The 22,582-nt window shown below is 40.2% G+C and overlaps 1 protein-coding gene across 24 annotated transcripts in view; it reads right to left on the bottom strand.

The window, feature by feature from the left end:
* The window catches only part of ARPP21 (cAMP regulated phosphoprotein 21), a 163,958-nt gene that overhangs the window by 107,561 nt on the left and 33,815 nt on the right, over nucleotides 1-22,582 (bottom strand). For 20 of the 24 annotated variants that reach the window (XM_059879885.1, XM_059879895.1, XM_059879883.1 and 17 more), the window contains exons 2-6: nucleotides 9,408-9,581; nucleotides 7,450-7,616; nucleotides 5,961-6,002; nucleotides 5,090-5,179; nucleotides 1,121-1,265 (exon numbers count right to left, since the gene is read on the bottom strand). In XM_059879885.1, the coding sequence (XP_059735868.1) occupies nucleotides 1,121-1,265; nucleotides 5,090-5,179; nucleotides 5,961-6,002; nucleotides 7,450-7,578 (406 nt within the window). In that variant the 5' untranslated portion in view covers nucleotides 7,579-7,616; nucleotides 9,408-9,581. Of the gene's footprint in view, nucleotides 1-1,120; nucleotides 1,266-3,085; nucleotides 4,894-5,089; nucleotides 5,180-5,960; nucleotides 6,003-7,449; nucleotides 7,617-9,407; nucleotides 9,582-9,670; nucleotides 10,564-11,045; nucleotides 11,323-22,582 lie in introns of those variants that run through there. The other 4 variants (XM_059879886.1, XM_059879884.1, NM_001076950.2 and 1 more) reach the window with 4 other exon arrangements.

Here is a 22,582-nt window from a genome sequence, read left to right as displayed (position 1 = left end):
TGGGTACTCCCAACCCACAGAGAGAACTCTCAAGAGCTTGAGATACCATGGAACCCTCTTTCTCTTAAAATGGAGAAGGCAAAAACTGAATGCTCTGTTGTAAAACTGTCTAAATATTAACTGATACAAAATATAGGAGGGCATTAAATATTTCCAAGTCTTTCAAGTCTTTTGATGCTGTCTAAAGCTTAATTTCTAAAGCCATCTTAGGAAGCTGTACTTGTTTACTCTCAGATACACCTTGGTTTTTAGATGTTCAGCAGCTGAGACAATCATTTTAAGCAGATCTGTGGTTATGGAGCATATGTGAAGTAGTTGTCATCTCTCAGCTGATCAAATGCCTTATACTGTCTCAGGTATTTAAAAAAAATTAAGTCTATTGCCAATCTGTTTATTCATGGAATTCTTCATATCAACTTAATTTTGTTTTTACTTTTGCTTTCTTTTTTGTTTGTTTGTTTTACTTTTGTATAATTATATGTAAGGCAACAAGTTTTAAAGTCTGGATTGTAGCTTTGTGGTTTTATAAGGAATGACTTTTGGGGAAGAAATTTTTCCTGAAGTAGAAGTGTGTATATTTTACATGAAACATGACGGGGCAGTATATGGGTTGCAGAGACCAAATTCATTTAGTTCAGATAAAATGTTAATATGTGTTCCACTGACATTGACATATACATCTGCGCTCTGGGGACACCACTTACCACTTATCAACTGAGAATTGCCAATCCACTATCTGTCTTTTAAGATAAGCATGAAACTTAAAAGATATAAAACTGGGTACCATTACTGTTCATCAATTCAAATTAACTGTACTAATAAATCTGAATTAGGAACAGATTTATATTCACTCCCTTGTACAAACTTCTCAAAAATAGATCCAAATGAATATCCAAAGAAATATGTGATCCTAAAAATAATCTTTTTAGATACACAAAAATGACACCATGAACAGAAAAAAATCAAGTTCACATCATCTTTTACACACACACACATACATACACATATAAAATTTTATGCAAATTTTGGTGGGAGGTGATATTTGTGTAAAGTCTAGAATGTATTCTGTGACTAGTTATATATAAACTGAGTAAGTTAAGGAAACATTTTTCACATTCACCTTTTGATAACATTCTGATCTTGGGTTTTTCAGAGGTTTTATCTTTGTTTTTATCCTTTTCTTTTTCTCTTTCAGAGTCATCTTTCCTAGATTTATCCTCCTCTTGCAGGCTGGGAAAACTGGAAAGCTGTAAATGAATTGATTCCTGTTGGGGAAAAAATATAATAATTTAGGGCCAGATTTAAGAATCTCTGTCTGGTTTCCATTTTGCATAGAGATTATTAAGAACAGGAAAATGAAAGCCAGGTACAGATTTTTTTTCTTAAATGGTAAAAAAATTATACCTGTCAGAAAAATAATTGCTCTTTAAGATGAATTAACTTTGGAGGTCAATGGAAGGTCATGAGAAGGAGCTAGTACTAAAACTTTGCCTTATGACTATTAACCGCAAGCAAGCTAAATTCCTGTAGATCACAACTCTTATTTTCTCTATAGGTTTATTTTTAAACACTTAGGAAAAATTTCTTTATCAGTAAGTTTGCATCACAGCTACGATCATGTCTTAAAAATTAACATAAAAAAGAGGCTTCTGCAAGTCCTTTTATATAATTCCTTGAACAGAAAAAATTGGCACAAGCACAGACAGACAGATATTACATGAATCATAATTACAGGAAAAAACAGACATAAATACAGGCTATAATAGCCCATTTACAATTAAAATGTTGTTTCAGAGCCACATAAATACTGATTTCTATCACTATGAAAAATAAAAATACAGAATTGAAGGAATCCTAGATATGGGTTACCCTATGTTGCTTACAAAAGCTATTAATAAAGCATTAAAACTTACAATAAGCACTGCCTTTTGGAAAAGGTAGAAAATAGGACTCTATTTTCCATCAATTAAATATAAATATTTAATATTATTTTAATTCTAGTATCAGTGAATCCTTTCAAGATGTAAGAGTCTCTTGAACTAATGCTTGGTTGACCATTTACAGTATTTGGACTGCATCCACTTTTGTATTTATTGATTTTGTACTGAAACAGATCATTTCATATGAACTCATATATCAGCCATTTGGATGATAGTATGTTCACTGTTTTGAAGAAGAATGAGCCAAATTATGTTTTTCAGTTTTATGAAAAAACTATGCTATGATTAAAACTATGACAAATGAGCCAACATTAAGCCCACTGGTTCTTATGTAAGAGATCATCTAATGGGAAAACTTTCTTCCACTGGCGACATTAACATTTATGATGTAGGGGAAAAAATATTCCCAATGACTAATAGTGTTTCCCACTGAAAACTAAACTAAGACTTTTCTACATGTGACTAAACTGATGTCTCTACATCCTCAAATTATGGCCAAACTGGGATTCTTAATGATTCTTGGTAAACCTAGCTGATCTGACAAACAGAAAACCAAAGTCCTCCAATGGTAAGTTTCTTTTTGGGGAGGGGCTCTATTGTGTATTCTGGGCTGGAATAAAAAGTCACCATGGGTGGAAAGCTGTATGATATAGAGGATGCATTAAAACACATTCTCACGGTAAATAGTTATCTTAGCCGGGTTTTCTGATATCCACATGTTTATCCCGGGGATGGCCATATACAAAACTGAGTGTAATCTGATAATAAGGTCTTTTATCACAGCACTTGGGACAGAAATGTCTTAGTCTGCAAAGATTCAGGCAGACTTTGGTGTTACAGTTTGCTTCCACTTGCTAAGGAAAAAGCTGGAACATTTTTGTTTCGAGTGGGGAAGAATCGATTTGACAGTGGGTCAGGAGAGGAAAGCGAGGGTCCCAGGTCAGGAAGTGGTCTCATTACTTCTTCAAAACTGATTGATCCATCCAGCCTCGGCAAGTTTAAATCTAAAATCAAAGAGGCTTGGAAATATGAATGCGACAGCAGAGGCTAAAGGATATTATTTTTTTTTTAAAAATGTACAAATTCCTGCCACGTGCCTTTTCTACACGTTATGGTGTTGAAAGAACACACGAAGTGCTATAGAGTTGGTAAAAAACAATCTGTTCTTTTTTAATATTTTTATTGATATGCTCAATAATAAAATACAAGTGTTAAATACATCAGTACAGGATAACTTTATCTCCAACAACAGGAAAAGAATGATTCAAGTTGCAGCAATACACTGATAGGTAAAGAGTATAACATTAGAAAAGAAAACACTTCCTTTAACTTAAGGACAGACTGAACCATCTGCTATGGGTCTGAGATCAAGTAATACAGGTAGCAAAAGTTTTTTCCCACACAGGAAAATGAAGGCAGTTTTCCAAATACTGTGAATACACACACATTGGGGGAGCCACACAATCCGTATGCCGTACACTTCGGCCAGTGTTGTCGGGGATTCAGTTCCCACATGTTGTTAAGTGCCGGTGGTACCTAATGCAGGCATTGGATACAAGCTCAAAGGTCTGCTTCTTTATTCTCTAAAAGAGCAGCATGGCCACTTGCTTATATGTGTGTGAGGGGGTGTGGGGGGCGGGCCCTGCTCCCACCTCCTCAGCCAGTCCCAAGGAAGGCTTGCAAGTTCTAATTCCTACAAAGCTAGTCTCAAGTTACTCAGCATGGGGCGAGCAGGAGCAAAGTACCATTTGCCTCTTATTTCTCTGCTCCAGTTGCAAGGAGTAACCTAGTCTTAGGTCCAGGGTGGGTACAATGATACAGATGATCACTTGAAAAAAAACCTCCTCCCAGTACCTCATCAAATAGGATTAAAAAAATCAGATGAAATCTATAAAGGCTGTGTTCTTCTGCCTGGCATTCGGAGTAGGGGACCACTGGGGCATTATTTCTCTCAGAGTCTGTCATTCTGCAGAATTAACATGTATTGTGTGCATTACATCACAAGCCATCCATCCACACTGAATGATATAAGCTGTGATATTCGCCTCATTCCCCCTTTTAAATCTCCAAACAAAAAAGAAGCACAAATAAAATGCTGAACAAAAGCCACACGTTTCTCAGAGCCCAAGGAAAATAAAACTTGTATAAAACATAGTGATGGCTACTGAAAGCTAGCTCGCCCTTGGCGTACGACATGGGTGGCAGGTTGAGGAAATGAGGCTGGGGGAAAAAATACTCTAAGGATGAAATCTACGAGGAATTTATTTTTGGTCCTTTGAAAGAAAGTGCTCTCAACGCTCTCTGTATCCAAGAGGAAAATTTTGAGAATTTTAATGAAATTATAAAGAGAAAGGCAAAACACAGCCCCTCAAAATAATGCTAACTTAATTTTTCCTCCTCTGAGTTCAGATCAATCATTTTACTTTTGTCCTGACTGTTCTCAGCCTCTGATAAAACAAGGAAAAATTTTAACAGCAAGACCATTTTTCTAAAAGCGAATATAATGCCTGAAAGGCAAACAAAAATAAATACCATGTGAAGAGTTTTGTTGGAAGTTGAATTTTTAGAGCTGAACAGCCTTGCTGTAAGGAGCAAAAATTAGGTGTAAGGATGTGCAGCAAAGTATTAATAATATTAACTTAAATTCACATTCATCTCAGATTTATTTCTGGACCATTTTTCCGGTAGTGAGAAATCTCCACCAAAGGCCCTAAAAGTATGTGTCCAAAGCTCAATGCACCTTATTCACTATTTCTGAAACTTCCTAAGAGCCAAAATTTGTGTTTTTATAGGCAAGTGCAAGACTCTCCACTAAGGGAGGAGACGTGGTACTTAGGACTGTATTTGGTTCAGTCTGATCAAGAGAGAGCCTTTGAGGAATAGCAGCACGACCGTGCTTACATTTTAATCTAAATTCTTTTGAATTCCTTTCCATGTGCAGTATTCAGAGGGTCTGGAAAAAAAACAAATGTAATACTTTGAGACTGTTCAACTAATTTAGGGTGTCTCAGAAACGGGGGAGGAAGCTGGACTTTGTCCTTCTTCAACTAGTTTGTGCTCCCCCCAAAACACTGTTTAATGCCAAATGAATCCTCATGCACACAAAGTGGGTCCCGTTCCCCCATGACCCATAAAGACAGGGCGTATACCTGGTCCTGAAGACTTTCCCCTCCTGGTCTGGCCGAGGACTCTTCACAGACAGCAAGGCTGCGAGTCAATTTACCTTTTCCTGCTCCTGACTGGGGAGGCGAAAGAAATGGGAAGGAAAGGAAAATAAAGGGAAAAAAAAAAAAAAAAAACAACCAGGAAATAAACTCAGGCTGTCAAAACATCTCCACCTTCTCTGGACATTCCCAAATCGAAATTTTTAAAAGCCAGCTTCAAATCCATAGCTCAGGGCTGTCTACACTGGTTCTGAGTCTTGGACCCCTAGGCTGATGGGAACAAAGCGTCTACTTTGGCTCAGAGCATCAGATCTGTGTTGACAGCGATGCAGGTGGAGGAGAGCATGGAAGAATATATTTAAAGAAAACTCTTAGCAAACTGCCCATCGCACTGGGAACATACAAAGAATGTACAAGCAAGGAAGAAAAGACAACACAGATGGATTCTACTAAAACTGGATTTGAAAGTGATCTGACTGAGAAAATATGTTAAAAGTTGAAGACTGTATCCTAAACATCAGAACCTGTTTACTTCAAGGCAGAAACTAATTGGACATACAAAAAAATTTCCCCCAAATTTGATTTAAAATGAAAAAAATGAGCAGCAATTCATTTGTAAAGCACTGTCAAATTTGCCAGGATCAAATATATGTACACTGCAGCTATGTGAACCCTAAATGCTCTAATTAAAAAGCACACAGAGCAAGAGAGAAAGAGCAGTGTCAACACGACCACATTAAACACAGGCAGCATGGGTGCAGCCAAGATCTACATACAACCCTGTGCCTCCTTGGCAAATCCTCTACCCCTATGTGACATATGGATATCAGGTCAACGCAGAACTCCAGAACCCTACCTTGGATTTTCTTCTCTCTTGGTTCTGAGCCACCAGCCGCCTCTGTATGTTAGAAACAAAATCAAACAGACAAACAAACAGTCAACCAACAACCAGGAGAGGGAAGTGGGGGGGACAGAGAGAGAAAAAGATGTCACTAGAGTTGAAAAATAAATAACAACAGCAATCAGGCATTATAACCATGGGGGAGGAGGACTCCTGCCCTTGCTCCCCCAAAACTTTTGACCATTTAGCTTTTCTCCTCCCCTCCTTACAGAAGCTCATGCATGCTTAGTCGCTCCACTGTGTCTGACTCTTTGTGACCTTATGGACTGTAGCCCGCCAGGCTCCTCTGTTAACATGATTCTCCAGGCAAGAATACTGGAAAGGGTTGCCATTTCCTTCTCCAGGGGATCTTCCCGAACCGAGGATTGAACCAGTGTCTCTTACATCTCCTGCACTGGCAGGCAGGTTCTTTACTATCTGAGCCACCAGGGAAGCCCCACAGAAGCTTGCTGGGGAAGGCAAAGGCTGGCCCTGAGGTCATTTGGCCATTATGCCATTATCTGCCTTTGTGCATTTATGAAATAAAAACAGTTAACACTTTTGTAGTTTGGTTCACAGAAAATCAATACAGGTTATTTACAAGTCTAGTTTGTTTTCCTTCTACCAAATCTCCTTCTCTCATAAATCCTGACCACTTAAACATATCACTTGTTGAGTACTCTGAATCACCCCCAAACTGCCCCCTGTCTCTTCCAGGGCATTCTCTCTTCCTGGCTGGGAATTCTAAGCTTTTCTGCTGATAAGAATTGATGCTTAGCCTGCGCAAGAAGGTCAACAGAGCTCATGTCTTTGATATTTCTTGGTCTGTCATGAGCTGACCCTTCCTCTTTTCATGGAATACAAATCTATTTTTAAAACTCAGCTAGTATAAAGCTGCCTCAGCAGAAGCCCTCCACAAACTCCTTGAGGTGGTCTGGAAATTAATATGGAGAAGCTGTGGGAAAATTCAGTCATTAAATATGTTCTTTGTGTATATATATATATATATGTGTATGTATATATATATACATACACATACTATTTCAAAGGGCATTTTGACCAGAATGTACTGTTTAGTCAGAAAAAAAGGACTAATAAATGGGAAAAGAGAAGATTTGTTTTATGAATTTTCTGTTCATTTAACTTGGGATTCCCAGGTGACTCAGTGATAAAGAATCTGCCTGCCAATGCAGTGGGGAGATGTGGGTTCAATCTCTGGGTCAGGAAGATCCCCTGGAGGAGGAAATGGCAACCCACTCCAGTATTCTTGCCTGGAGGATCCCATGGACAGAGGAACCTGGGGGGCTCTGGTCAATGGGGTCTCAAAGAGTTGGACATGATTACACATGTTCATTTTACTAGTCAAACTCTTTACAAGCAAGACAAACAAACCTTCAGAGTATCTTCAAAATGAAAGAAAGGGGTGCACACAGCAGTATGACAAATGGGATTTCTCCAGGCTTACCTGTAATTCCAGTTTCTCCTCCTCGTCCAGACTTTCAGATTTAATCACACCATTCTCCGGAGTGGCCGTCTCCTGCTCAGGCCCACCTTCCTCCACTATGGTCTGACTCAGGTCTCCTGGCTCAGACATTCTCCCAGATGCAAATTAAAATCACAAGGTTTGACACCCTATAAGGTGAAGACATCAGAAAGTAAAGTCAGCGCAGGGTGAAGTCTTGACCATCATGGTTGAGATACTGGATTCTTCCCTTTGTTCTCAAAATCAAATGAGCAACTCCAGCCTCCCTGCCAATTGCACCGAAAGAGAATAAAACAAGACCAAATCAAGGACCCCAGACAAACACCAAGAGGCAGATTTGGTCACTCAATCCACGACCCTTGACACACACATACACACGCTCCTATCAATACACCTTGCTGTCAGGGTGGATCAATACATCTTAAATTGAGACACCCAAGTCCCACACACCTCCCGGTTCCTATGCTCCACTCCAAAATGGAAGCAGAAGAAAAAGAGAGTATTTCCCCAACTCTTCCTCCGCTTCCGAGTTGGGAGGTGGTACCTGTTCTACAGCATCTCTAAGATGACTCACAAATGATTTGCAAGTTTCAACCATAGACATACCTTCCTGGGTCTAAGGGATTCGGTACACTCTACAGGGAGAGAAACCAACGTAAGAGGTAATAATGCAGAATACATACAGGATCCCAATATGGCAATAAACCATCAGGGACTTCAGACTTCAAACTGACAGAGATACTATTAAAAGCAGAAGCTCTCCCCCAGCCCCTGTCAGTGGCTGGTGCTGTGGAGATCCTTCGGAAGTAACTCTCAGGTAGGGAGCTCCAATGAAGTTATCACAACTGAACTCTGATGCTCCAGGCTCATAAGAGATGACTACACAGATGCTAGAAATGACTTTTCTAAGTATAAGCCTGTTATTAGTATTTTTTTCTCCCTACCTCCATAAAGCCCCTGACACTTCCCCTTCTGATGTGCTGTCAAATGAGGCTCATGAATAATTCAGCTTTTACTTCCTCCTCAGTTTTTTTTTTTAAGAAAGAAAAAAGGAGAAAAAGGAAGGAAAGGGAAAAAAAAGAGGAAAGAAAGAAGGAAATAAAAAAAAAGGACAGGAAAAAAGAAGAAAGGAAGGAAGGAAAAAAGAAAAAATAAAAGACAGAAAGACCTTGTAGCCTAGAAAGTCACTTCTTTCACAAAAATTCCCAAGTAATGACTGCCCTGTTCCCAGTCATTACAACAGTAATTATTAATGGACATATCAGTGTCTTGATACGTTTATCTGGGAGTGTTTAAGTACCATATACTAATTCAGTAACTTTATTTCCAAGTGGACATAGGAAGCATGAGAAAAATCTAATAACACAGTAATTTCTGTTGCAAATATGCTAAGACCTACCATGATAGGACAGATGGTATTTAATGATACTGTTAAAAAAACACAGGCTCACTTGGCAAAGGATTGTGGGGATGGAAAAGGAAAAGTTTTCATCAGGGATGATGGAGTTTGCGAGGGGCCAGTGAGCAAGGCTCAGAGGTTTGAGGAGGTTTGAGGATATTCCCTTCAGTGTACCCGACAGATCTCTCATATTTCAGTGACACAGGGGAGAGATGCAGTTAACCAAATAAAAAGTTCTGTTTCTCAAAGCAAACAGTTTGTTTCTCAACGTACTGAGTCGGGGGAGGAGACAGGACTTCTGTTGCCCTAACTTTTTTTCCTGGAGCATTTCAATCAAAAACAGATCGTGACCAGATTTTTTTAAAAAAATGAAATGCACAAATTGAGCTCTAATTTTACAAACTCTGAGCCAGCTGAATCCCTTATACAGATGCTGTCTGTTTGGGTGGCCTTTCAGGAACTGCTCCATGCAAACATGCACATTTACAGACTGAGGAAAACATACAGATGAAGTGATAGCCATCCGATGACAGCTCTTTACCTTTCGTGCAGGAGTCCGGCTGCCGGTCTTGGCAACTTAGGAGCGGCTTCTGTCCTTCTTCGCTGGGAAAATCCACACGTGGGATCAGAGACAACGAGAGTCCCATGTCCCCATTAACAGTTCAAAACGCCCATCTCCATGTGATTCCCTTACACCGTCTGACACATCGTCCACCTGAAAAAAGACGAAAAGTCAACAGTAACGATAATGGCAATAATCATGGTAGGGGCAAAGGACTAAACAAACAAGACTGGGTTCCTAACACTGATGACCGGCCTCCAGCAAACCACGTTCACGGCTTGATCCACTCCACCTGTCCCAAGCTGCCTGCTTCTTCTCTAATGAAGGCTCCAGCCGGCTGTTCAAGTCAGAGCGGCACCCACGCAACGAGCTAAAATTAACAATCGCATTATGCGCCGAAGATTACTCACTTCATTTTTAACCTTTTTTAGTGAAATCTCGCACTTTATATTAAAAAAAAAAACACACAACAAGCTTGTGTGTTTGCCTCTATGACAATCCAGATCACCTAAGAGCAAAAAAGTCTTGCCTCCCTTTTTTAACCCCAGCCTTTGTCTTAATTATAGATCAATATAATCTCCAGAGTACTGTTTTTTTTTGGTGACTCTTTTCTTTAGGAAAGCTATCCTAAGAAAGCACGTTGAATGATTTTTGACTTAATGAGGCATTAGCTGTAAAAGTGAAAAAAAAAATACAAAGAAAGGAAAAAGAAAACTTTCATAATGATATTGTTGAGAGTGCTCTTTTTTTTCCTCCACTGACAGTTCAGGAAGAATTCCTAATATTCTCGTCGCTGGGTGAACACCATCAATCGGTCCCCCACCCTCCCCATGAGGACTGCCACCACCAGCTGGGTATTCTGTTTGACAGCGAAGCAATCCTGCCAGAGGGATTCAACAGACATGCAAACTTTTGAACCTGTTGAAAACAATCCCTGCTAGAACGTGCACTTTCCTTTTCTCGCAACTCCTCCAGGAGCAGCAGCGAAGACAGCCTGAATGCAAACAGAGACGGATTCCTAATACCATTTGCCCAACCCAAGCTGTATCTCTCTCCCAGCGCTGCAACTCTACCCTGGCGCACATCTGCTGAGTATAACAGCCTGCACACGTGTTCCGCCACAGACCTGACTTTGAAAACGCTCAGTACATCTCAGTTATTTACTCTGAAGTTTAGAAACCCTCCCTGGCCCCCCCTCGCTCCCCCTCCCAAGCCGCCAGGAGCACAGCTGGCTCCTCATCAGGTTTTACTGCAGCTTGATGAACAGCCTATTGGGTTATGACTCCATTTGTTGTGTGAGAGGAAAACAACTGTTGAAAATTCAATCGTTTCTACAGTCAATCCTTTCCAGCTTGATTGACGGCTTTATTAAAATGGCTGTACAAAGTGTTTCTTGTGTTGTTAAAAATTATATAACTATTTTTTAAGGACATATTGGCGAAGGAAATAAGAAGTTAGAATCAAAATGCATTGGTCATCGACAGTAATTTTAATTTTTCAATTTTGACCAGTTTTGCGTCCTAAACACTTGATATTAAATAGAAGTCAACATGCCTTAAAATTAGGATATATTTAAACAACGGGCCACATATCTAATATGTCTTAAAATAGAGGCACCTGTGATGGATGGATTTACCAAATGCTTTCTGGCTTCTGTTTTCCTTTTGTCAAAGAGAATGAAGTTATCAATGATCACTGCAGCCTTCCCATCTCCTTTTTCTGATGCTCCTATTTGCACAGCGGGGTTAATCCAGCCGGTGAAGTGCTCGTGCGGTTTTCAGATCTAAGCCTTAGATGCCTTATTCCAGCCCCAGTAGGTGGATGCAAGATATAATTCTTTCCACGAAGAAAGAACAAACTGATATTCACGTAACCATCTCAGAGCGTGAACAGCCTGGATATATAGTGTGTGCGTAATTACCAGGACACGTTTGGAAATAGCACTGTGCTCTAAAGCCAGCGAGGTATTATTCTTGCATTCCTGAATCATAAAGTCATCATCCACCAAGATAAAAGGGAGTATGGGCATATGGGAACGAGCAGAGAGGAACATATGGATCACAAATATTTTTGTAACTGATTAAAATTGTTCTCTTTGCTAAGAAAGTGTTGCCAGGAAATCAACCCTAGTCCAGCTTTTCTGTTCCCCTAACTAACCCGACTCTTCCTCTGTCATTTAATCTTCACTTGTTCCGATTTCTCCCATTTTACACAGAGAGGCAAAACCATGTCTAACAAATATATTTTACCCAACATTTGGTTAATGGATATTCTGGCCAAGTGTCAAGTGTTATGTGGTTGTGGTATGGGGGGAGGGAGAAAAAGAGGAGACACTCAACAAATGCACAAAATAAAAGTTACTGCAGTTCTTTCAGTTACAAGATTTTAACCATAGATTAGGAGGTGATATTGAGCAAAGGCAGGCAATGAACAAGCTATAGGAAACTGATCAATAACACTAGCAGCTATTTACAATGAGGACAATAGTGACCATTTCACATTCTATTCATGTTGTTTCTTATTTTTTTGGCTGACTTTAGAGTCGGACACGACTGAAGTGACTTAGCAGCAGTAGCAGCAGGGTTGCAGAGTAGCAGCTGAGTTTGTGGGGATGAGAAAGAGAGGGAGAGAGAAGTACAATGCAAAAGACCAAATATTCTGTCTTTCATCATCACCAACAAAATAGGTGTGTCCTAATTGTCTATGTGTGTGTGCATGTTACATATATTAATCGCTGGGCTGTTGGGTGGAGAAATAAAGCTTGAGGTTTGATTCCAATTCTAGCAGTGATTTATTTCTCAGAGGATATCTAAAATGGGACATCAAATTCTATTTGCAAGCTGGGAGGGCCACGTTACTAGTCACTTTTGTCACAGTCCTTCTACTCAAAATCAGCAGAGGATGACTCATCCCAAATCACTATAGGTCCTTTATGATGAAACAACATAATCAAGATTTCCTTATGTGAACAATTGAGATGGTTCTCGCTTCTACACCATTCCTTCTTTTTTTAGCTGGTCGCAGTTCTGCAAATGTAAGCTGCTGGCGAACTGTGATATTAGTCATCTGTCAATTGGCTGCAAAAGGTATTTAAATGCAACCCCTTAGCAACCAAAGACACATCCTAGTCTCAAAGCAGTTATTCTGTTAAAGTTTTAAAAAAAATAGTTTGAAGGTTTAAGTTTAAAGACTTAAAAAGAGAGAAAAGTAATTGAAATGTAATCCTTTTAGAAATGAGAGCCACCATGGCATCAAGGCATGAACAGAAGGTACAGATTAATACCTTCAGTGAGCTTGAATATTCCCCCAGGTTACAGAAAGATGTCAATACGAAAATTTCACATAAGTTTACTTTCCCAAAGAAAATGTTTTCCTTCAATATACATGTATAAGAAACACTCAACCAGGAGTTCTATCCTTTCATTAAACTCCTTTTGGTCAACTCCATGCACAAGCATTCTGTAAGATTCTTGAACCACCCAGGCAAATGCCAAAATAACCAGACAACTGTTTTGGAGGAAGAACCTAGGAGGAGATTTAAGAAGAGGAATTTTCATACTAGGGGTTTAAGGGTAGAATTATTTTACATGAATATTCTTATTTCAACTTGGATAGCTAAGCAGTTTATAAATATACAGTAATTCATATGAAGAACAGCACTTTTTCTTATTACAGCAAACTGGACACAAACATAACCTTCATCAACATTTATCAGGCTTCCAATAATGGAAATAACTGATGTCAAAGCTTTGGACATAAGAACAGTACCACAAAAATCATAAGTGCCTTTAAAAATAAGAGGGGTCGGATCTCAATAAAAACATTCCAAGGAAAAAAAAAACAATGTTTCAATTCTTTACTTTCCTAAAAAGTGTTCATGGAATCTCTACCATGTACAAGGATGTGCTAATACAATCTCAAAAAGAAAAATCTTTTTTTTTTAAAGAATATAATAAAAGTTAAATAATTCTTATGGATCCACATGAAAAAATTTAAACAATTTTATTTTCATCATCCTCTTTTTGATTAGTCATCAACTGGAAGATAAAGATGTATTCTGTTTTATAATTCTTAAATGTTTTCTCAGTGTATTTCAAAAGAAGAAAGGCATAAACTTGGGAGAAGGAAATAATGTACTGGGTCCCATAATAAATATTTGGATATCCCCACAGAGTGAACTAGTTGATAAAATTAATAAAGCAAAATGTAGCAGAGACTGGCATAAGATTCTACATTTGGGTTCAAAAAAATAGTTGCATAATTTTGAATTTTTAGTTTAGACAAGAGAAGACTTAGGGAGGACAAATAGCTATTTTCTTATGCTATTTTAAAACATTCAGAAAACAAGGAATTGGTCTTACTTGGTATTGCTTCAAAAGTTAGCACTAGGCAAAAAAAGAAAAAAAAAAACCAACACAAAGAACAACCTACCTTTTTAAACACAGAACTACCATATGACCCAGTAATTCAACTCCTAGATGGATATCCAAAAAAAAAAAAAAAAAACAACCCAGAAACCTAGGACTAGAACACCAATGTTCATGGCAGCATTATTCACAATGGCCAAAAGGTATCCATCAGTGGATGAATGGATAAACTTAATGTGGTATACAGACGATGGAATATTACTCTGTCTTAAAAAGGAATGAAATTGACGTTGCAATATGGATGGACTTTGAAAATATTATTCTTAGTAAAATGAGTCAGACACGGAGAACAAATGTGGTGTGATTCTGCTTACACAAGGTACCTAGAACAGGCAAATTCATGGAGACAGAAAATAGAGCAGAGACTATCAGGAGCTGGAGGTAAGGAAGGAAGGGGTTACTGTTTAACTGGTACAGAGCTTTGTGGGGGATGATGGAGAAGTTGTGAGTATAGATGTGATGGCTTCACTGTTTAATGCCACTGAATTGTACACTTAGGAGCAACTAAAATGATAAAATATTATGTATATGTCACCAGGAAAGAACTTAAAAAACTCTTTTCTTCTAGAATATGATTTAAAAGGAAACAAATCAATATACGTACAAACAGACCAAAGGCAGAAAACGACAGAGGAAGTGGCCTTCTACTTTACAAAACTGCTTCTGGGGTACTGATAACACTGATATATGTAAGGACAAGTGTGGTGGATGTAACCTGCTTGGTGTGTGCTGATTCAAAAAGGTACCCAATAAGGACCATCCTCCTTCTCCTCATGGTCATCTTAGCAGTCTCGTCTTTGGCAAGACAAGCTTTGTTATTTAACCATCCAAAGTGGAAGCTGCAGGGATGAAAGGTTAGGATGTGACGATCTTCAGACTCTTCCACTGCATCTCTACTAGAATCAAGGTGTGTTTGGCCAATGTGTCTTCATCCACAAAAGGCAACAGAAACTACTTCTAACTGCAAGACAACCCCGGTGCATCTTACTGCAATACAAACACCCACTGTCAATCATCTGGATGAGAGGGCTGGAGCTAGCCACTCTGTCACATCAATGACTCAGTATTTTGCACACTTTTTTTTTAAACGGCAGATAAGGAGAGTTTTCTGACCAAAATAAATAGCACAGAGCACAAGGCCAGTGGCCCTGCTGCCACGTTAGACTGAGAAAGCATTGAGGGTCACTTCAGTTTGACTGGGCGACCCCTGGGACCACTCCCAGGATTTTAAAATAGTCTCAAACTTTCATAAACCATGCAGGGTAATCACCACCTTATGTTTCTTGCCTCAATCTGTTAATTGTCTAGGCATGACTTATCTATATACAAGGTGGTGTCACCAACCTCCAGTCATGTGCAAACTCAAAGAAAATGTGCGAGTACTCAGAAAACCACAGCCTTGCCAAGAACCTTGAAATCAGCCAGTCTAGCTGATACTAAATGCATTGTCTTGGAGAAGATCCATAACCAGATAGTGGCAGAGCTGGGTCAAAAACACTGTCATTTAGACTGAGGATCAGAGCTCTTCTTAAAACCACATGTTCCTATAGTGACTGGGGCTTTATTAGAAATATAGACAAGGTGAATCTAATCTGTTCCATTAATTTCCAGGGTATTTCAAGAGATACATTTCTTCCCCTGAACCACTATCTTCTTCCACTAGCCAGTGTATCTTCATATACTGCAAAGAGTCTGCATGAATAGTCTGCCTGATAATGGCACGTGTCTTTCTTGATATTATCCCTAATATTTTATGGACACGTGGACCTCTAGACATCATGCTTGGCATTGTTCTTTGAAACCCCCAAAAGCCTATAAGCCACAGTCATCAGAATGACCTCAAGTTATAGGCTAACCATCTGCCCAATTTCCTCCTTCACTTCTACAGCTCATGGTACCTTCTTTCTAGAGGCCATACAGGAATCAAATGCCTGCAAGATTCCCAGATAAAGTGTACTCACATTTGTTAAAATGTGGAATAATGTATTTGAATCTACTGGGGCCAGAACACGTTTAATATTGAGAAATGAACGTCTTCCTAATCTTTAAGCAAAGAACCGGAATCTTAGACTTGGGAAGTTGTTTTTTTCTTCTGAGTGTAACTAAAGCAAATTTTCTGGGAACATAAGTGACACTGCTGGGATCTTATAGCTAACAATGCCATGTAACTCTGGTTTCTTAATAGACCTTCCAGGAATTCTACCACATTACACACTTACCCTAAATATTTCCCTCAATATCACTGCTCCATAATCTCCTGGGACGAACAAAACTATTTTAGGGAAGGGAGGGGGGGTGATGAATTGAAATGATACGTTTGCTTGAATGTTATTAATCTCACAGATGTTAGAACTTCTGTATTCTCAATTTAGTTCAATAAAGTATTTTAAAATGTCCTCTTTCAGCGGATCTAGATGCCAAAGATATATAATCCATTATTGATGTCCATTTATGTATACTGGTGGTGAAGTGGTACAGAATTCGCCTGCCAATGTAAGAGATGCAGGTTTGATCCCTGGGTCGGGAAGAGCCCCTGGAGAAGGATCTCCAATACTGGAGTGGCAACCCACTTCAGTATTCTTGTCTGGAGAATTCCATGGACAGAGGAGCCTGGTGGGCTGCAGTCCACAGAGTTGCAAAGAGTTGGATGCAGCTAAGCACACACACATGTATACTGGAGACACCTTGTAATCGGACGAGGATATATCACGAAATGCAGATTTTCAACTGTGGCTTAAAGAATTCAAAGTTATACAAATTCATCATGAAGAGGAAAAGCCCTTCAAAAAAAGGCTAGGGATAAATATTAATTTTATTCAGCACATCTGACTGAACACTTTTGTCTTTTATTTCTATAAGAAGCGGAAGTAGAATCTGTCATTTCAAAAACAAAGAAACTGAACAAATGTGACTCAGTTATAGGTGCCAGAATGTGAGCTGTTCAGGCTACTAAAACCTTTCTTGCAGAAAAGAAGAAAAGAATAGACACTTAGGGAAAATGAGAAAAAGCAAAAATAAGTGGATAAATTATTATTCTGTTAGATTTTTGAAATGGTGATAAGGTTCGTGTTCTGTCCATTTATAATTTGGGAAAAGTAAGAGGCTTTCATGGCCACAGTGTCTTTATTTTCCCTTATGTCAGTGGATAATGTGTGGTGCCATCGCCTGTGAGTACTTCAAGCCTTAAGGTTGCTTTTTCAGAATTATTACTAGCTAATACCATCAGTAGGTCTAATCAAAAGCAATCAACGTAGAAGTTTAAATTACCCACCCATGACCTCAGCTCTGCCTCCGCCCACCCCCGCACGACGCCAGAAGAATGGAAAGATTCTCCACCGGAGCAAAGGAATTAAAGGATGCTTCAACTCAAATAAAAAGCTAAAAGGTGGGCCTAAAGGTCTGTGAGTGCAGGAAGTGACTTCTACACCCATGAGGCAGGGAGAAAGGCAGGAGAGAGGTTTACTAGAAATGGATATCTGCTGCTGCCATCTCAAGAAGAGCAGGGGAGATTTCAAGAGACACAGGAACAAAAGAGTTTTAATTCTGTTGGGCGGATCTGGGCTACAAATTGAGTATTAACATACTGACAGCAAATGGCAACTCACTCCAGGATTCCTGCCTGGGAAGCCCCATGGACAGAGGAGCCTGGCAGGCTACAGTTCATGGGGTCACCAACAGACAGACATGACTTAGCAATTAAACCACCACTGCATACTGACAGCAAGCTCTTTCCACAAGATGCAACAATCACACCATTAAATGCGTTTATTATTTACCTCCACATGGGTGATTCTGGAGCGTTTTCCATAGATTATTACACTTTATCCTCGTCTCAACTGCACTATTCATTGCTAGCCTCCAGTGAGTAAGACAATCGGTTGCCTACTCACCCTGTCTCTTTAGTGAGAGGGCAGCTGGCTGTTGGCTCCGTCCATCACTGAAATCCCCAGGTCTTAGAATCTCAGATGAGTCACCCTTTAACAAGGCTCAGTGTTCTAACTAAGTAGTAAGAGTCATTCTCCCACTACTGTTACATAAACTACACAATGGCTGAGATTTTTGCCTGGCTAGCCTACTTCTGTACTAACTCCAGTGCTGAGAACAGCCCCTGAAACAGAGTAGGACCTGCTGACTCAGTGAATGAAAAAGGGCTCCAAGATCTACCTGAATTCTGATCAGTGATGGCTGGGTCACTGTTTTTCTGCTTCTTCCATCTAAAAAAGCCAGGGCACGTACCCACTCAGAGACCTATTAACCAGCGTGTAAGGTTAAAGGAAAACACTCAACAGTGGCTAAAAGGGCAAAACCATGGCATGCTTTTGGACGGGTGATTCTCAAGAGGGCTTTGGTCTGACCGAGCTGTGTGTGTCTGTGATAATGGGCCAGGCCATTCACAGACAGCACCTGCCTTTGGGGGGCCTTTTGGATAGGATGCTAGAGAAAGGAAAGAGATGATGCTTGTCCCAGGGGAGCTACCAACCCAATGAGAGAGCTCAGCAGACAGAGGGATTTGAGAGCAAAGCCATCCCCTCCAGATGACTAATGCATACAACACAAACGATACACTGTAGCCTGTCAGGGTCATAAGAGTTGGACATGGCTTAGTGACTAAACAACATACATAAAAGAGATAACTAACAAGAACCTACCTTCTACATAGCACAGGGAACTCTACTCAATCCTCTGTGATAGCCTCTATGGGAAAATCATTTAAAAAAGAGTAGACATATGTATGACTGAATCACTTTGCTGTATACCTGAAACTCACGCAACACTGCGGCTCAACCATACGCCACAAAAGAAAAAAAGAAAGATAAAAGGAAAATGTGAACCCCTGACCTGAAGATCCACACGGAGGTGAGTGTTTTCAGGGCCTTGACAGTATGAGTTTTCCTGAGAAAGTGACTGCATCCATTAAATATATGATTTATCACAATTAAATTGGCCAGACAGTTAGGCCTTGCTCACATTTCCAGACTAAAAACAGATAGAGAAGTAGTGTCCCATTCCTTTGAAACTGCTTTTTTGGTCGGAAACTCTGCTTTTTTGGTCATTATATCGAGTTTCATGGACTCTCATCCAGTGCTCACTTCATTGGGCCCCTGACCTGTGTCATCAGGCCCCTGACCTGTGTCATCAGGTCTCTCAGATGACATACCCCCACCCCTCAAGATGCAGTGGTGCTCAGCCCACAAAGAGAAGGATAATACACCTACAGACTCCTGGCCATCTGTGCTCCATCTTGAATGCAGGGACCCTTTTCCCTTTTTTGTTTTTCCTCTTTCTCTATGCTGCCTAGTACAGTGGGACACAAAATTACACTGACGCCCCTGAGGACTCAGCCATGAAAACTAAAAAGCCACTGTCCTGAGGTCAACAACCAGATTCTAAGAACAGATACGCTAAGAACACAAGCGTTCAATAAATGACTCCTTTGATCCTCAGACTTCCTGGGAGCAGATGCACTTGGAATGCGGGATACATGAGTTCACTTGACATCAGCATGTTTTGGGTATTGGCTAGCAACACGGTGTTGGAGTTTTTCCTCCCCACAGTGAAATCTCTAGAAAGACCATTTAAACTGTAGATGTGGGAGAGTAAGTAACAACAAAACCATCATGGGGTGCTCAGGAATGCAACGGAGGAAAAAAGCCTGCATGAGAGACCTCAAGCACTGCAGAAAGTGGTGGGAAAACCTAACGTCTCCATTTCTGGAAGAGACAGGGAGTGAGAGGAGCTCTGTGGCTTCAGAGTCAGGACTTAACAGATGCTCAGGGAGGACAAATCTCTAGAAAAAGAAGGCGAATATGCAAAAGCAGTGCCTTGAAGTCTTTCTTTCTAAGCCATCAATGGTCTGGCTTGGGTTTGGACGCAGCTTTAAATATACGTGATCTAAAGCATTCCAGGTGATGAACATGGGCGGGAGACTGACTCTAAATTCCCTGGACAGAAGTCCCTTGAATTGGTGTCTACGGGACCACTGACAGTCTTTCACACACACCAAGAACATAATCCCTACCAGTTTGCTGGAAGGAGAAAAGGATATATTCCCTGGAGGGAAACAATTTCAGGAAACTTAACAATGCATCGGTGGAGCAGAATCTGGTTGATTTGCCAGGTGTCCCAGGGCTTGGCCAGCAGGTAATTTCCTACTTAAGAAAGGAACGTGCGTGTGCCCACTGGTGCTGCCTGCCCCCCACCACCCCAGAGCTGGGGCCATCTGTGGCCGTGCCAAGGAGACCCCAGATGCCCTGTCGGCAAAGACACCTGCAGGGAGCTGTGGCTGGCCACCTGAAAGATGGCGGCTGCTGTTTATGTTATTTCATCATTATTATTTTCTTGCCCATGCCTTGTGGCACCTGGGATCTCAGTTCCCTGACCAGGGATTGAAGCTGTGCCCCCTGCAGTAGAAGCGCTGAGTCTCAGCCATTGGACCTCCAGGGACGTCCAAGGGGCTGCTGTTTAAAGTTAGCTGTGTGCTCTCATGAACTGTCACAGTTGCAATCACATGACTGCTCTCTACAAAATCTTGGTTAGACACAATAGACTCTCCCTGCTCCCTGTCCTAAGCCAGGCCTCAAAGCTCTTTTTTTTTTTTTTTAAAGAAAATACTCTTGCTCAAAGGAACTGTTAGAGAAAAGAGTTACACTGTGCGAGGATTCAAGGCTTCCTAATGGCAAAGTTGAAGATCTGGGGTCATTCTATTCATGGGGTCTACGATGCTTAAGCTAAGGGTCAATGGGGGGCTATTAGCTTTGCACATGTGTCAAATGATTAGAACAAAATAGTCTTGAAGCATACTTGAGTTGCAGAGACTTTCAATAAAATGTCCAAGTTGTAAGCCTAGGGAAAATTATACAGTGGGGAAAAGATCATAACTTTTTTTACTTGTAACAACTCTTGGAGGGAAGGAAGGAAGTGAGTGAGAGAGGGAAGAAGGGACAAAAGCCATGAGGCAGGCAGACCAGCCAGCTGTCAGAAAAAAACATCCAGAATTAACATGTGAAAGTAGAACATGAGATATTTGGAGAAATTCATGAGGAAGCCCAAGACAAATTTTAATTTTCACAAATAGATTTTAAAACTAGGAAGGCAAAAAGAATCATTCACTCATTATTATTGGCATCTAAGTGGAGACAGGATGGTTCACTATTACAGATAAAAAGTATATCAGGAGAAGCATTTTCTGGGTTTGTTAAAGTATGGTATATACAAAAATGTATTTTACACTTCAAATGATTACTCATTTTCACTGAAAAAAAGTGTGAAGAACATGATCGGATCCTGTTGCCTCAAAAGTCATGATGACAAGAAAGGTAATTTAAATCTGTAAGAATCAAAGGATTCTAAGTATGTTAATCAAAGGATTCTAAGTATATTAACATGAATGACGACTTTGAGCCTCAGAAGGTATTGTTAGTATTTAAATATTAAGATTTAAGATATATGTATATGTGTGATATGTGTGTATATATATGTATTCATGTGTCTATATATGTGTGTGTATACGTGTGTATGTGTGTGTGCATGTAGGTGTGCATAGGTGTCTGTGCATGTGTGTGTACATGTATATACAGAGAGTGAACACACATGTGTAATGTGTACATTCCCAGGTATCTGACATCCCATCTGGTCCAAAAGTATCCTTCTCAGCTGGCAGGTTGTCTTCAGTCCGGGGGCGGGGGTGTTTCTGCTGGAAATCCTGTGGCCTGACACCATTCCTTCGGGGGGCTTGGCATGCCCACGATGCCCAGCCCATATTCTTTCTCAACATGACAGACTCCAGAAGGAGCAAGGGCAGAGTGGCACAGGGACGGAAAATACTGTTCCCTCCAAAGGCCATCCCTTGACTTACTGAGACGCCAAACTTCAGGAGACTCTCAAAAACTGAAAAGAAAGCTGCCTGTCTAAATACTCCTGGCTTGCTGTACTGTTCACACACAAATTCAGTCAGTCAACTTGGGGAGATTTTTGTTTAAAAAAAAAAGGCTTTGGTTATAAGCAAAACCTGCCTTGTCTCCTGGCTCTCTCTAGACACAACTTAGTGGGGTGGCCTGGGGTTTCCTGCAGATTCTGTGTCCTGGCAACATTCTTAAAAACTGGTAGAAAGTAGGAAGCTGTCTCTTTACATGTATTGTCATGCAGCATTTTCATATATTTTATTTTGTCAAAAGTTATATATGCAAATTAGGAGCAATTTTTTTTTTTCTGCTCACCGTTTTCCTTTAAAACATTACAACTGAATTTGCGGGGTAGGTTTCTTAGTGGATTTTGAGATACTTGGGCCCCTTCCTTGAAATAAACACTAGAGCAGAAGTTCGTTTTCTGACCATCAAAAACAAACGATTGATATTATACTGACCATGGCCAATGTATAGTCCTTATCCATCTTAATTCAATCTCTCTAAAGATACACATTCATACACACACAGACACAAACGCAGTCTCACTCACACCTGGGCTGTATACCTGAAGAATGCAATAACAACATTTATCAGATGCAGTGTTTGTAGCTTTGCTCCTAAAAAGCTTCATAGGTTCTCATTTTTTTTTATTCTTTTCTATTTTCAGTATAGATATGCTCAGGCAAAAATGAACACTTCTATATTTAAGACTACTCCTCGCCCCAAATGGATAAAAACAAGTTCAGAACCAGCAGAAGGATGCTCCAGTCACCATGACTGACAGTCACTACACTCTTGGTATGGCTCCCAGACCAAGGGTCGA

The sequence above is a fragment of the Bos taurus genome, chromosome 22 (genome assembly GCF_002263795.3).
Source record: "Bos taurus isolate L1 Dominette 01449 registration number 42190680 breed Hereford chromosome 22, ARS-UCD2.0, whole genome shotgun sequence".
NCBI lineage: Eukaryota > Metazoa > Chordata > Mammalia > Artiodactyla > Bovidae > Bos > Bos taurus.
The sequence above is the reverse complement of the archived record's forward strand: the minus strand, read 5'-3'. Positions and strand labels throughout refer to the sequence as shown.